Here is a 15,901-nt window from a genome sequence, read left to right on the forward strand (position 1 = left end):
AACTATAATTACAGCAACTTAGCATGAACCTTTGTTGCTCATTGTCCCAATTGCTTTGCCAAGCAGGGTCCCTTCCTTTTCCGAAATGAGCCCGAGTGTCGTTGAAATTCAAACGCCAGCATCATTTTATTTCACTGCTTTAATTTCAAAGTTCAGTTAAGGTATTCATAGCTGGCTACAATATTTAGATTGCACAAGCACAAATTAAGAGTGCGAGTTTTGTTACCGTATTTTAGTTACCTGTGACTGCAGCTCAGCTTGGTATGTACTAAATTTTACTATTGTTAATTGTTCAGAATCGTTTAATTCGAGTTCAAAGTTAAATCTCTTCTTTCTAAATTGCGTAGATTCAAGTAGCTTTACAAATGATTGTTGAGGTAGTCAAAGACTAACTGTATTTTACTGAATTTCGATGTGCTTCAGAAAGAAAGCTCACTATTAACTTCAGTCACTAAATTAACTTTCGATTTTCCTGTTTTATTAATTATTTTGCTAAATTAAGTCACAGTGTAGTGAAATTTATTACTTCTGACAAACTTTCAGTTTTCACACTACACGTGGCAACCTTCAGTTGCCACGCTTCTAGTGCTAATTATATGTGCAATAACCTTTCTTTTCAGTTACCATAGTAATTGTCCATAGGACTGGCGACCGTAATTTTCCCCAAATCTCAAATATCTAATTATCGTTAGTTAATTGTTAACGTAACGGCCGCACATTTACTTTCTTTATTAACTCTACCCCTTTTCAAAATTAATTTCCACCAGTCTCATTTGCATTTTTCCTTTCATTTAGATGTAACCCTTTCCTCCCTCTTTACCGACAGGTTAACTTCGGTGACGATGGCTTTTCCAAAATTCCCATTAGGTACACGCGGTTTCATTTTTCACTGTCATTAAGGTCGATAAGTGAGGGGGAGGTTACAAATGGAGGTTAATGCTGTATGAGGATGACGCTGGAGTTGTCTTCCGATAATGTACCGTATGTGCTCCACTAGAGACAGCTCTGGTGATCGAGCAGCCAGGGGCAATATGTCGGCACTATGTGCAGCATGGTGGGTGATAACAGCAGCAGGTGGTGGAGCGATATTCTGTTGGAAAATACAGTCCTGGATTGCTGTTCATGAATGGCAGCACAACAGGTCGAATCATCAGACAGACGTACAAACTGGCAGTCAGGAGGCGTGGGATAACCACGAGTGTGCTCCTGATGTGATACGAAATCGTACACCAGACCACAACTCCAAGAGGAGATCCAGTGCGTCTGGCACACAGACAGGTTGGCAGAAGGTCCTCAACCAACACATTGGCATCACTAGCACCGAGGCGGTGACAGCTTCCATCTGAAAGCATAACAGACCGCCCTGCCCTTCAATGAGCTCTCGCTTGACACCGCTGAAGTCGCAAATGGCGGCGGAATTGTGTCAGATTGAAATGCACGCTACAGTGCGTCGGATTCGGAACTGTCTTTGAAGTAACGAATTTGTAACAGTTCGTTAAGTCACTGTGGTGCAAACTGCAGCTCAAATTGTTGCTGGAGATGCAGTACGATGCGCCAGAGCTATACGCCTAATACAGTAGTCAACCGCCCCCCCCCCTCACTATCCCACCCACCACCCAACCGCTCCCCGTTCGAGTAAGTACCAAGTGCTGTCCGGAGTACAATTTCCTTGCGACCGTACATTCTCACGACCACCGCTGCCAGCAGTCACGTACATTGGCTACATGCCTGCCATGTCCCTCTGCAGTAAAGGACGATGAACATCCAGCTTCTCGTAGCTCTATTACATGGCCACGTTCGAACTCAGTGAGGTGCTGATAATGGCATCTTTGCCGCCTTAAAGGCTTTCCTGATAGACGTAAACTCACCACGTCCAGTCTCAAAAGTAACTAACACTCACAACCGTTACAGCGTGTATTTGAAGCAAACCTTACTTGCATCCTCATAGTGCCTCTACTAGCTCGTCTCCTCCGAGATTGGCGCCAAACTATGATAGACATAATCTTACAGATGTAGCAACACGCCTGCCAAATTTCACAGCTGTCACACAGCTCCCTGTTGGCGCTGTGATTTCTTTTTCCGTCAGTGTATAATACATAATGCATTGCCACGAAGTATATGTTTATTTGATACTGCTATTGTACTTTTTGTGGGAGTTAGTCCGAAGACAAATTTGATTAAGCTCGGCACGCTAGACTGTCCCCCGCAAGACTTTTCATCTATGCGTAACTACTACAACCTGCTTGTATTTGAGCCGGCCACTGTGGCCGAGCGCTTATAGGCGCTTCAGTTCGGAACCGCGCTGCTGCTACGGTCGGAGGTTGGAATCCAGCCATGGGCATGGATGTGTGTGATGTCCTTAGGTTAGCTAGGTTTAATTAGTTCTAAGTCTAGGCGACTGATGACCTCAGATGTTAAGTCCCATAGTGCTTAGAGCCATTTGAACCATTTTTGCATGTATTTAAATCCGATTGCTTCACTAAAGCCATTATCTCCCCAACCAGCTACTATCCGCACCTTTCCCTCCAAACGAAACTGACGGATTCCTTTAGTCAAGCTGTGCCGTACATTTCATTTCTTCCTAACTTGAGTAAGTATCTCCTCATTTGTTGTTAGATATGTCCAACCAAACTTCGGCATTCTTATCTGACATTGCATATAATACGCATATCTTCTCTCGCTTTGAGAACATCGTATACTTTCCTGAGGAAGGCTGGCCCACAAATAGTTCTTACATCCTGGATTCTCGCTCCGGGACGAGGATAACGTCCGAGCTGGTCTCTCACATATATAAATATTCCATCGAGGACTGGTTTGGGCATCTTGCTGGCCACGGGAGTACCTCAGAAACACGCAGGCAGTTCTTAGAGGCCATGGCACGTGATTGGCGAGCATTCTCCTGGTGAAAAATGCCACCACGATGCTGAGATACAAAAGGACGCAGGGTGTCCATAAAGTACCGATGTGGCGTCGGAGTACCCTCAGGCATTACCAACCATGAACTGAAATCGTAGTCGATGGCTCGCAACAGCAAGGTTCCAGCAGCTACATCGCTATGCCTCTGTAACTGGTTGAAAGAATTGGACCTCTCCCTAGAGCGCCGCCGTAGTCTTCGACTATAGTCATCAGGAGTAATGTAGGACACAATGCGATGCCATTCATCAACAGTCACGGAAACATTCCAAACGCAACCGTTTGTACTGTGGTATGAACCATATCTTACAGGACAGTAATAGCATAGTCAGGATGCAGCTAATGTGAACCAACGGCGCACGGTAAGACGGAATGTTGCAGCGAGTCCATTATTTGTCTCGGAAGGCCATGTGTCTTGCTATAACGCGAATTATGCCATCATTCCTTTGTAGAGGTCATACGTGGTCGACCGGAAACAAGACGACGAGTAAAACTGTCCTCACATTCCCATGCAACCCAACATCAGGTCACTGTTACATCTGAGCGCTCTACAAAAGTCGATATTTGCACATTTCGACCTGCCAGTCGAATGGAAGCTCACAAGAAGGCCCTATACCAACTCTGTCACTGGACGATAAGACTGACTCACACGAGTTCAATGCATCATCGTGTCCTTCACTGTCAAAAACCATTCAACAGTCAAAGTTGCATAAAATATGTGTATTATTTTTTTATTTTATTTAAAGTCTATACCTATTCTACTAACATGCAGATTATTTTGTGTACTATTTGTCTGTTATTAGAACTGTATGTGTATGAAATGAACATGTTGAAAGATATCTTGTGTAATGACGAAAATTAGTTTCCTTAAACCCGTTTGAAAATGAAAATTACTGTAAACGTATTATTTTGAAAATGTTTTTGGAAGAAATGTATGAAATTTCTTAGTGTATATACTGTACGTCTGTAATATATGTTCTTTTTCCCAACTGAAGTTGGATGGCATAATTTTTTTGTAGCCAACACCACTTAGGAGCTATAGATGTTTCCTCGAAGTGTCCCTTACGGGAAACGTCAACGAAACATGGGGCATGGGTAACACCATAGCTTTGACACTTCAAACCTGTTGTTGATTCTTTTAGCTTTCTATTTTGTTCAACATTCCATCGTTGAATTTCTGTAATTAGTGTAAGATCAATTCGATACTGTAATGAAGTGTAATCTCTGTAATATGCACAATATAAAAAAATGATACGTTTTGTCTTTCTCAAATAATCTCTTTGGTTATCTGTGAGGTTGACTAATTTTGTTTAAGTAATTCTTTATAGAAACGTCAATATGTGCAAAGGTTCTGTTTTATTTAATATGTTTGGTTGCTGTTATGTAAACTGCTGACCTGCACTTAGGGTTCTTAGTTATTTTGTATTTAAAAGGTTTTGTGGTTTCCCTCGGAAACGGAACTGTGTAGCGTGCGCAAATTGTGATTGGTATAGGTAGAAAAGGTGGAACCAAGAGTCGGAGACGAGCTACCAAACTGCCAACTACTCATGTAAAAGATGTGTACTGTGCTGGTTCCGAAAGAGGCTTTTCCTGACGCTTTCCAGTGCCTCGGATGTATGGATAAAGAGCTGGAACTATTCTGAAATTGGTATCTATCATCGCCACCAAGAAATGACAGAACCAGCAATTCCACCTGCAAACCCACCTACCAACATGCAATCGCCACCGCATTGCGCAGTCACTGTAATGGAACACTACAGTAATGTATAGTGAAGGATCAGCTCATAGGGTGTTATAGTGCACCCAAATATAAGGTAAAATTTGACTGAACTCTTGTACCTACCGTGATTTATCCTCAGTTACATTTCCACTTAGGGTCCCTCCCACGCTAAAGTGTTTACCGAGTGCCCTTTACTGAAGGCGTATTAAAATTAATGTGGCATGAGAGTGTGCTAAATTTAATATTGTTTGTTGGAAGAATCTTACAATTATCTCAAATTTGTGTTTCACTGCAGTAAAAGTTCAGAACTGAACTGTTGAGAGTTATATATTCATGCTTGCGAAGTACTTGTTTCTATAGTGTATTGAAAGTGTGTTTAGTTTGCTCTGCTACAGTGGTCAAGATTAAGCCGCCCCCCCTCCATTGAAATTAGTTCAAATGCTCAAAGTTACTTGATTATGGAAAGTTTTAATTTCTCTTGCTATTCAAGTCCAATTCTGTACAATATTGGGTTACTCTTGTGTATTGAAAGTGCATATTAATAGTGTAATAAGATCGACATATTATCCTTTATGCTCATGATAAATAACAATTAATAGAAAGACCATTATCTATGAAAGCAGTAACGTTTCTTTATTCAAAATTGCGCGAGAAATTGTCTATTAGTGAAATAAATTGAACTTTCATTCTACATAGAAAAGTATTTAGCTGAGAGTGGCTTAACCTGTGACCAGTTCATAATAATGCCGTGAACTACATTTACAATTTTTTGTCAGATAGAGAAAAGTTTGAAAAGTAATACTGAACCTATGTCCAATTTATGATTCTACAGTGAATATTCATAGTAACGTTATAAAGACCATTCAGTTTGAATAAGCCCTGAAAGTAATAGTGTGTATGGTTGTCTCTTATATTTATGTAAATAGTTTGTTCTGATCTGTTAGCGCCAACCTTAACGTGAACATACTGTATTCAGGTGCCAGAGTTCATTGCACTTGGGTGTGACAAAGTATAGGTTGTGTTTGTCCGTTAAAGTTGCTCATACCTATTTTCTTGAAAAAGAATGTCAATCATTCCCTTGCCTAATTAGGCTGGCGACTGTTTCCTTCATTCTTTGAACAGTGTAGTTTATTACTGTTTAACGCTACCACCGCCGGAACTAGTACTATACTTAGAACCGCCGATGTGGTCAAAGTGACGACTTTCTTTGTAAGTACATGCCGTGCTGTTTAATGTAAATATTAATGACCTTGATAACAATGTATCTCTTTAATTACGTTTAATAACAGTATCATTGTATTTCACAACAACAATGGGAACATAATATTACTAATATTAAAAACATAGTTCACAATATTTATCTGCAACCATACTAATTGTATTGCAGTGGTTTTAAAATTAATAGAAATTAATCTTAATGGAGAAACTAAGTACCCATGAATATGTTAAGGGAAAGTCCAATCATAAAATATGACCATGTATTGTACCTAATCCTACTTACAAGCATTACAAACTACTGTCTTTATTACTTTATATGTACACGGCTCACAAACATATGTCTTGCATTTACTGCACACTTCATTTGTCTTGTTTCTGCATTTCCTCGTTTGGCATAGTTTTCTTACTTTCTCAGGAATTTCCGCTTCTTCTCTTTCTTCATCTCCATCGTACTTTTCTTCCTTTTCTTTTCCCTCCCTTGGCATCCTTTCCTGATTTCTAGTTTCCATATAGGCTCTACGTAATTCTTCTGCTGGATTTAGAATGAAATTCCTCCTACTTATTCTGATCCCTATCACTAGCTTGAAAATGATGGATGCGTTGATGGCTGCTAAATCTAGGATATCGTGAAATACGTGTACAGGCCACCGACGAGTACCAGAGCGGACAGAATATTTCCTCGGCATCTGGTCCAAGACATGTACAGCAAATTTTGTGCTATTGTTGAAGCTCACTGTTTCGGGAAGGTGTTTCGAATTATTTTGTATTTCAACATCTGTGTGCATGGTGCTATACAGAAGAACATTTTTGTTCTTTTTCCCTTGGTAAACAGAGTACCACCTTCCCTTTTCAACAGAACAGACGTATAAAGAGGAGTTTTCATTTTTTTATAGTGTTCGGAATTTCTTTTCTTGCACGGTTGATGGTGCCAACAAGACTAGTTTTCTCTTTTCCCAGTTTCTCCCCAAGTGTGACCGTAGTGAAAAAATTATCTGTAGTCACATTTCGCCCCTTATTGCGATATGGAGCTACCAACTTCATTACTACTTGTTCTGGAACTTTCCCATTAGGTGCCCTCTGTTCGTTCTTTCCTACATAAGGGAACCCATTACAAAGATACTCGTATTATGTTTCTACATCCGCTGGAAGCCAGAATTTGATTCCGAATTTATGAGGCTTATTCGACATATACTGCAAACACGGACACCTGGTTCTGCTGGGGAAAAGTTGTTCGTCCACAGTGGCATTTGATCCAGGTGTGTAATTCAGCTGACAGTTTACTATAAAATGGTTCCAAGTAGTTGGTATAAGTGCAAATTGGTCACTGTTCAAACGTTCCGACCGAGTACTTTTTTCATCAAAACGCAGATATTTCAAAATTTCTCGAAACCTGTTTCTACTCATTGTGTCAGTGAAAAATGAGGCTCCCCTTTTTTCGACCACAACTCATCTACTTCAATACATCTGGCACCTAGTGCACCACGAACATACAATAAAGCAGCAAATGCATCTAATTCTTCTACATGCAAAATCCAGGAATCATTTCCAAGAAGCCGTTGTGCCTCTGCTTCTGTGCATTTCTTTATGTGTTTGTATATTGATTGATCAACTAAAAGGCGCCAGGCACTCGAAACATTATCATTTGAGACGCGCCGCTTTGCATGTGGAGTAGGTCCCCGTGTTTCTTTCAATATATTCTGTTGACCTATCCTATATGGAGTAGTAACACCGAAGTCTGCTGCAGTCCACTCCGTGATCCCGTCCTTCCCCAGGAGTTTTGAGCCAGGTTCGTTCTCCTCTTCTACGTCGATTCTGTATTGGTCCACTTACAGGGGGTGCAGTTCTTTTTTTACCCAGGGTAGGTCCTTCTCTAGCATTGTTTGTATTACTGCTTGGTCCTGGTTCAGCAACTGCGTGAGGAAATAGATAATTAGAAAACTACAACTAATTATAAAGATAACAAACCACACAATAAAATAGCAGTAACAGAAGTAGCAGTAGAAGTGTCAGCTCTAGTATAAGAGTGATCATTATTCGTATAGTAACAATAATAATAATAATAACAATAATAATAATAGTAATATAAGTGCATGTAAATTACCTTCATCTTCAGTCTCGGAGGTGTCACCCTCCACATTAGCAACAGATTGGTAATCTTCATCTGTAGAATCTTCCACAAGGTCCTAAACTTCAGGATCACTTTCAGCATCCGATTCGTACAAAAGTGTGACAATTTCTTCATCTGAAAGTGGCCGTGGCCGTGGCGGTGGCCGTAGTTTGTATCTCTGTGACATCTGAGCCATGTCTACTGCTCTGAGACAAGTACTTAAATAATCAGTCTTGTTTATGTGAAACCCAATAGCAAACAATAAATGACATATTGCATTGTTGAACTTTTAAATGCAAACAATGCGAATAAACTTCAGTAACCAACTTATTTAGTTCATTGTTGACGAGTGCTAAGAATTAATCCCCGGAGTGGCGCACGACAATCTTTAAATAATCTGTTTTTAAATATACATGTCATATGGTCAAAGTGACCACACGGCGGTTTTAAGTATAAGTGGTAATTCAAAGAAAACTAATGAAGATAAAATAAATATTGGACTATTTATATGATCTACATCAACAGTTAGGAAAAGTCATTAACTCACGACAGCATAGACTAGAAACTGACCGAATAATAACATGTTAAAATGTAAGAAGTGGTCAAATTGACCGATCGGCGGTCCTAGTGTTGAATATTTACGTAATTCTGACTTTCACTTCCGATAAGCCACCCCCGCTAGGTACGACACGGTGAACATAACAAAATTCCTCTCAGGGGGTACCATTGCTATGCTTCTTTATACTATAATTGCTTGAATAAAAACAATTTCATTATACAAACTGCCTCCAGCTCTGAGGATATAGTATAACAGTAGCGGACGGAAGTGTTATAACTTGGATAGTTAAATTTGCAGTATTGCTTATATACGAGTTGCAGCTATCGTGTCGCTCCCCATATTTTGTGCATGCCTTTCTACTGCAACATAACCTTAGACTTGTGTGGTATAGTTAATGTTACAACTCGATCTGGTGGGCTGATTACTGTCGCTTATCATGTACTACAGCTCCTACAAGCTACCCTCTGTAGTAATGGTTTAACAAATTCGTGTGGTCCACGAAATTACAGGCATCTGCGACTTATTGCCGGGTGTTAACTATTTCTAGCGGGAAGGTTTCAAAAACCGGTAAAACCTTGGGTGCAACGGATAACGCAATACTTTTAGAACCACTACAGGAGGCACCTATACAGGGCATAATAGGGAGCATAAAGCCTTTATTTACTTTCATGAGCCGGCATTCGACTGTGGTACTGACTTTCACGTATTCTTTGTGATGAAGGGAGGAAATAATGAATCGAGGATATAGATTAATTGATATTTATTCAATACCGATGGCATTTCAACGTCTAGCCGTGTATCTGTTGGAATATACATCATCACAACTGGTCTCTCTAGTTAACATGATTCACTTTAGCCACGTAATTATGGAAAGGGAGAGGAGAGCACAAACCTGGCTTCAACGTAATTTTGTGCAGGCACATAATATTACCTACACCAGTGCATATTACATTTAATAGCTACATGTCACGCAGAACAAATTCATCACGAACACTACATTCGAACTCGGTCAGAGCGGAAGAGCATCTGCCTAAATACACTCATGGAAATTGAAATAAGAACACCGTGAATTCATTGTCCCAGGAAGGGGAAACTTTATTGACACATTCCTGGGGTCAGATACATCACATGATCACACTGACAGAACCACAGGCACATAGACACAGGCAACAGAGCATGCACAATGTCGGCACTAGTACAGTGTATATCCACCTTTCGCAGCAATGCAGGCTGCTATTCTCCCATGGAGACGATCGTAGAGATGCTGCATGTAGTCCTGTGGAACGGCTTGCCATGCCATTTCCACCTGGCGCCTCAGTTGGACCAGCGTTCGTGCTGGACGTGCAGACCGCGTGAGACGACGCTTCATCCAGTCCCAAACATGCTCAATGGGGGACAGATCCGGAGATCTTGCTGGCCAGGGTAGTTGACTTACACCTTCTAGAGCACGTTGGGTGGCACGGGATACATGCGGACGTGCATTGTCCTGTTGGAACAGCAAGTTCCCTTGCCGGTCTAGGAATGGTAGAACGATGGGTTCGATGACGGTTTGGATGTACCGTGCACTATTCAGTGTCCCCTCGACGATCACCAGTGGTGTACGGCCAGTGTAGGAGATCGCTCCCCACACCATGATGCCGGGTGTTGGCCCTGTGTGCCTCGGTCGTATGCAGTCCTGATTGTGGCGCTCACATGCACGGCGCCAAACACGCATACGACCATCATTGGCACCAAGGCAGAAGCGACTCTCATCGCTGAAGACGACACGTCTCCATTCGTCCCTCCATTCACGCCTGTCGCGACACCACTGGAGGCGGGCTGCACGATGTTGGGGCGTGAGCGGAAGACGGCCTAACGGTGTGCGGGACCGTAGCCCAGCTTCATGGAGACGGTTGCGAATGGTCCTCGCCGATACCCCAGGAGCAACAGTGTCCCTAATTTTCTGGGAAGTGGCGGTGCGGTCCCCTACGGCACTGCGTAGGATCCTACTGTCTTGGCGTGCATCCGTGCGTCGCTGCGGTACGGTCTCAGGTCGACGGGCACGTGCACCTTCCGCCGACCACTGGCGACAACATCGATGTACTGTGGAGACCTCACGCCCCACGTGTTGAGCAATTCGGCGGTACGTCCACCCGGCCTCCCGCATGCCCACTATACGCCCTCGCTCAAAGTCCGTCAACTGCACATACGGTTCACGTCCACGCTGTCGCGGCATGCTACCAGTGTTAAAGACTGCGATGGAGCTCCGTATGCCACGGCAAACTGGCTGACACTGACGGCGGCGGTGCACAAATGCTGCGCAGCTAGCGCCATTCGACGGCCAACACCGCGGTTCCTGGTGTGTCCGCTGTGCCGTGCGTGTGATCATTGCTTGTACAGCCCTCTCGCAGTGTCCGGAGCAAGTATGGTGGGTCTGACACACCGGTGTCAATGTGTTCTTTTTTCCATTTCCAGGAGTGTATTTCAGTTTTCGTTAAAACCTACGCTGAAGAAAAGGTAGCAAGTGGTGCAAGTAATTATGTCTGACAATTTTGGTTTAATCTTGCTTTCAGAAGCAACACCACGTTACGAAGCTGTGGGAAGAACATTTACCATTATATGGCGGGAAAATTTTTCAAATTCTTATTCCATCAATGGACATTAAAATCTGAACTTTCCTAGATACGAGAGTTTAAACCGTGTATTTTACGTAAGGCACTTCATTGTAGGCGAATCAAATAATTGGGGGGGGGGGGGGGGGGGAACAGGAAACATTAACTAAATATCATATCAATACTATTCCACACACGTGGCCAAGTAGCAGTCGCCAACAGAACTGCAAAAAATACGGACACAAAAGATTATTCCTTCTCTGTCTTACACTCACCCACTACTGTATGGTTATTCACTCATCTGCTATACATTTTCAGACCGAAACTGCAGTTTATCAATGTGGCGGTTGCTCCAAACGACCACGTGGCTGGAAAGCAAGTACACAAAGGAAACATATGAAAAATAGACAAAAATCCCCCAAAATATTACTTTAAAATAGAGACCACATTAAAATACATTAAATGAGTGAACATCTGTTAAGCACAGAGAAATAATACGACCGCTAGCATAAGGCCCACATGGTGCGTGGCCTGACCAAGATACAAACGCCAAGTTCTTACTGAAATTTGGCTACGTTACGAAAATAAACTCTCCTATGGGGGTTTGGTGGTAATCTCACACCTGATTTAAACATCAGGACTTTGTTAACGAGCAGATTTGAGACATTCTAACACCTTTGTCAACATTACCACAATCGAGAGCTGCGTCTCCGCGTCTGTCCGGCGCCGCTACCCAGGAAGAAGTCGACCTGCGGACACCTCGCGTAACAGTTGTTCGTTCAAAAGGTGGTGGAGGGGATGGTTCGCCAACGTAACAGAGCCAATACTCGTGCCTTCGCGACCTCTATGACCTGACTTGCATACTATCTTTGCCAAACTTTTTCGTGTTTAGGGGGTTGCCACTATTCTACCACAGAACCACTCTACTGATGCAATGCTACAATCTCTGAACAAAACTTTCTGCTACTTCACCTATTATCTCATTCATACAGCCCAGCTACCACAAGGGAAAGGATGCAGGGAAACGTGTCACACATGAAATAAAACAAATAAACACTGTTTGGTCCATTCTCTCCTGCTTGTTACTCATAGACTTAGTTCTGCAGAGAGGAAAAAAAAGGACACACACTCTCGCTATAATTCTCTGTTCCTGGAATTTATTGAAAAAGATATGGAATGAGAAAACTAGTACCGTTTCATCACTGTTGGGTGTCTTCGAAGAAAATGGACTCAGGACTGTTTTTCGAATGGAACACCAGTGCAGGACATTTTTAATTGGTGCCACGAGGAGGAGGCATTAATCTGCATGCTACAGCAACCCTTTATTATTATCATTTTTCTTGTTATGCTTGGCAAGTTTCAGAGTAAATGATTTGGAATAGATAAGTTGCCAAGTCAACACAACAGAATATCATTGACACAGTGATCATGTGCACAAATATTCATAACATTACAAAAATTCTATAAGTGAAATCATCTTAAGCAATTAATCATATTTATATCGAACACACTTTGGTACTCATTATATAAACACACTAAATTAACCTACGGCATAAGAATCGAATACTGATAACATGGGTGACAGTGTATCTAAAAAAAGAAGACTATGCAAAACAACGAAAAAGGAGTAAACATTCAATGCAATCAATAATATAAAGACTCAGTCTACAATGGGTTCAAAACATTTTCAGTTAGGCCTATTACCTATTCAACAATTATGCTAATTATCAAATAACAAGTGAATCTTCACTGCCATTAATCATACAAACTATCCATCCTTCAAGGCTCCAGAAACGTTTACGCTTATGCATATTACCTCATCACAAATCAGAAACACTGATAAAGAAAATACATATTTGAAACTGATTACTACCAGACACGATTTGCTCGTATGAAATTCCTAAAAATATATTTGAGATTCCAAATCGCAAATTAAACTAGTACAAAGCTATATAGTGCTTCATTAGGTAGGTCACAAATTTCATTGAAAAAGCAGCTTTGTATTTTAATACATTAAGTTTTATCAAATTTGTTCCTTACTGACTAGGAATGAAGTTGTGTACATCATGATAGCAATGTATTGAATTGTCTCTATCTAATTAACTCAAAGCGTGAGAGTCCCTTTAAACGTATTATGATCAGATAACACTTGACTACTTTATATCTACCATCTTTAGGCTTCCGGCCTCCTCGTTCACACAAAAATTTAGTTCTGGTCAGACAGGAATGAGGGAAACACCGTTGACCATCTTCCCGATTGAGTTGTTAGACAACATTTTGCCTTAAGCCAGCAAACTTTTGTTCATCTTACTGCCCCATTTTCAGGCTAATAAATGACAAAACAACATACCAGCGATCACGCTTCTAAGATTAGAGATAATTCTTTCTATTAAACCAAAAACATTCCCTCTTTCCTCTCTGCTCAAAGTTATTACCGAGTAAACAAGGTACTGTTCCGTTGCACATGTCAGCAAAGAAAGTAAACACTAATGACATGGCTAACCTAAGGCAAACAACATTTCATATCCTGCTCAACATACTTAAATCAGCGTTATCAAACGACCAGCCCTCACACTAGTTCAGTTATCGTTTGGCGCACGCTAAGTTTGAGTAGTCACACGGCACTATGAAGTCACGCGCACACCATCTTGGGTAATCGTCGGGGATGGCTTTCTTCCGAAGCAAATTGGAGGTATCCTTTTACACTCTGCCGACACTCCCATCTCAGACAATTTCTTTATGCAAAATTATGGTGGCAAACTAGTTGTCGATTTGTAGTCAACACACTGTCTGGAACCATTTCCCCTTTCTATATTAGCCTTACAGCAACCCCGACTAGTGGAAATGGATTGGACTAAAGATACATCAGTTACAGTAATCCAACTAAGACCGTAAGTCAAACAACTACACTGCACATACGTGTCTCTAAGCTGTTGACCTATTTTACTGTCCTCAGTCTACTTCCGAATCCTTTAAGAAGAATTTCCCATTGCTTACGGACCTAAGTTCTGTGATGAACAGTTTCTAGTTTGGCACTGCTGTCTGTGGCTACCCCTCACCGCCATGGATGACCAAAACATAAGTTATGTTCCTCGTGACTACACTCAGACTTTACTCAACTAAATATCCGCTTACTTATCTCGTCTTTCTAAGTTCGAAGTCCGTTGTCTTTTCTTTGAAAGTTCTACAGCGTGTTCTCCCTGATCTCAGTGCTCATGCATCCAATAAGGTTTACTAATGAGACTAGCAGTTCTTAGTATTTCGTCCTTTATTCCTTGGCCTTAGCGACGACAATGTACACCGTCACCAACTAACAGGTTCAGGAGCGTTAATAGCCTCTGCCAAAGTCGCCGCCTCCTGTGTCCCGTCGTAGCGACGGTGCGATCTCCGTCTGACAAGGTGCCTCGTAGCGACAGCAACAGGGGTCTCCTTTGTAGTGGAAAGAGTTTAGCCGCTCTGACCGGCCGTGCGTCTTCCGCAGACTCGCCACGTACCGTTGAGCGGGGCCGTGCGTCAGCGCGCGTCGCCTCGGCTGTTGTCGCCCTTTCAGCTGCCGCCACTGCTGCTTTTAGGAAGAGGAAGGGTACCACCAGACTTTATTCATGAGTCCCGGCCTGCTGCTTGCGTCCACGGGATCAGCTGTTTGACAGGGACAGGTCGTCCCGTGTACGTGCCGTCTGGAGCTGTCAGGCTGCCATTTTCTCCTCACTGTCACCTTCCAACATTTAAATGGAACAATTGTCACTCCCTTAAACTTTAGAGGTCCTCAATTTCTCTGTTGTTTGTACCAAGTACGCTTTTCCCTTAGCCTAATGTACACCAAAACTTAATTATCTCTGGATTTCGCCAGAGCTTTACAATTAATGGCGAATAGTTATTAACAGAATAAAAACAATCCCAACTCTACATATTACTGATTTGCTTACACATACAGGCCTCTTAAATGTCCATTCTCATATGTGAGGCACTTTACATGTACTAAATGAACTAACACTACAGGTCTTCGGATCCCCGAATAACAATGAAATATAGAAAATACGTCTTTACAATGCTGGAGACATCCTACAATAACCAGACTATTTCTTATTTAAAATGTAACCGATTGCCCATAAAGGAGCAAACTGTCGATCAATCAGGGCAGGTATCCTGGGTTGTGAGAATCGGTATGCAATTCACACACCACCACCACTATCTACATTTCCATGTCCTACGATTCTGCATGCTCACATGTCATCTGTTGTTTGTACCATGAACGCTTTTACCTTAACCGACTCTACACCAAGTTACATGCTGCTTACCGAAAATACTTACAAATCACAATATTGTCTTACTTAACCCTTTCTACTCTCACCCGTTCCTCTAACATACTGCCAAAACAGGATAGATGCTTCATTACTGTTCCTTTACCACACGCAAAACATGTGACGTATCTGCTCATCGAAAAGGGTACGACCAGGATAACGCACCATCAAGTGCTAAGAGGACAATTAAATAGTACAAGAGAAAAATATACAAAATCAAAGCTCATTGGAACCTTGAGCTTACACCTCTTAGACCAGTCTTACACGTTATCCAATTCGGACGTTTTGCTCTTTGTTCTATCAAGTTTAGTTCGCTAAGGGAACCACTGTGGCGTTGCTCACTTAAAATCTCATAGAAACGTTATACCTTCACCTTAGTCATTGCACCAATTCTTGTTATTCACAATTCATCTCAATCTATTGTCATCAGCATTTCGTACTCCTTAGTGCCTTTTATTCCCTGTGAACTAAATCAAGCGCATATACCACATA

General features: G+C 41.9%; 1 protein-coding gene across 1 annotated transcript in view; it reads right to left on the bottom strand.

Annotated features, from left to right (window-relative positions):
* The window catches only part of LOC126088186 (transmembrane protease serine 11D-like), a 49,064-nt gene that overhangs the window by 20,881 nt on the left and 12,282 nt on the right, over window positions 1-15,901 (bottom strand). Inside the window, exon 2 of the mRNA XM_049906311.1 lies at window positions 7,682-7,761. Coding sequence (XP_049762268.1) covers window positions 7,682-7,761 — 80 coding nt within the window. The remainder of the gene's footprint in view (window positions 1-7,681; window positions 7,762-15,901) is intronic.

This window comes from Schistocerca cancellata, chromosome 6, assembly GCF_023864275.1.
Source record: "Schistocerca cancellata isolate TAMUIC-IGC-003103 chromosome 6, iqSchCanc2.1, whole genome shotgun sequence".
Lineage (NCBI taxonomy): Eukaryota > Metazoa > Arthropoda > Insecta > Orthoptera > Acrididae > Schistocerca > Schistocerca cancellata.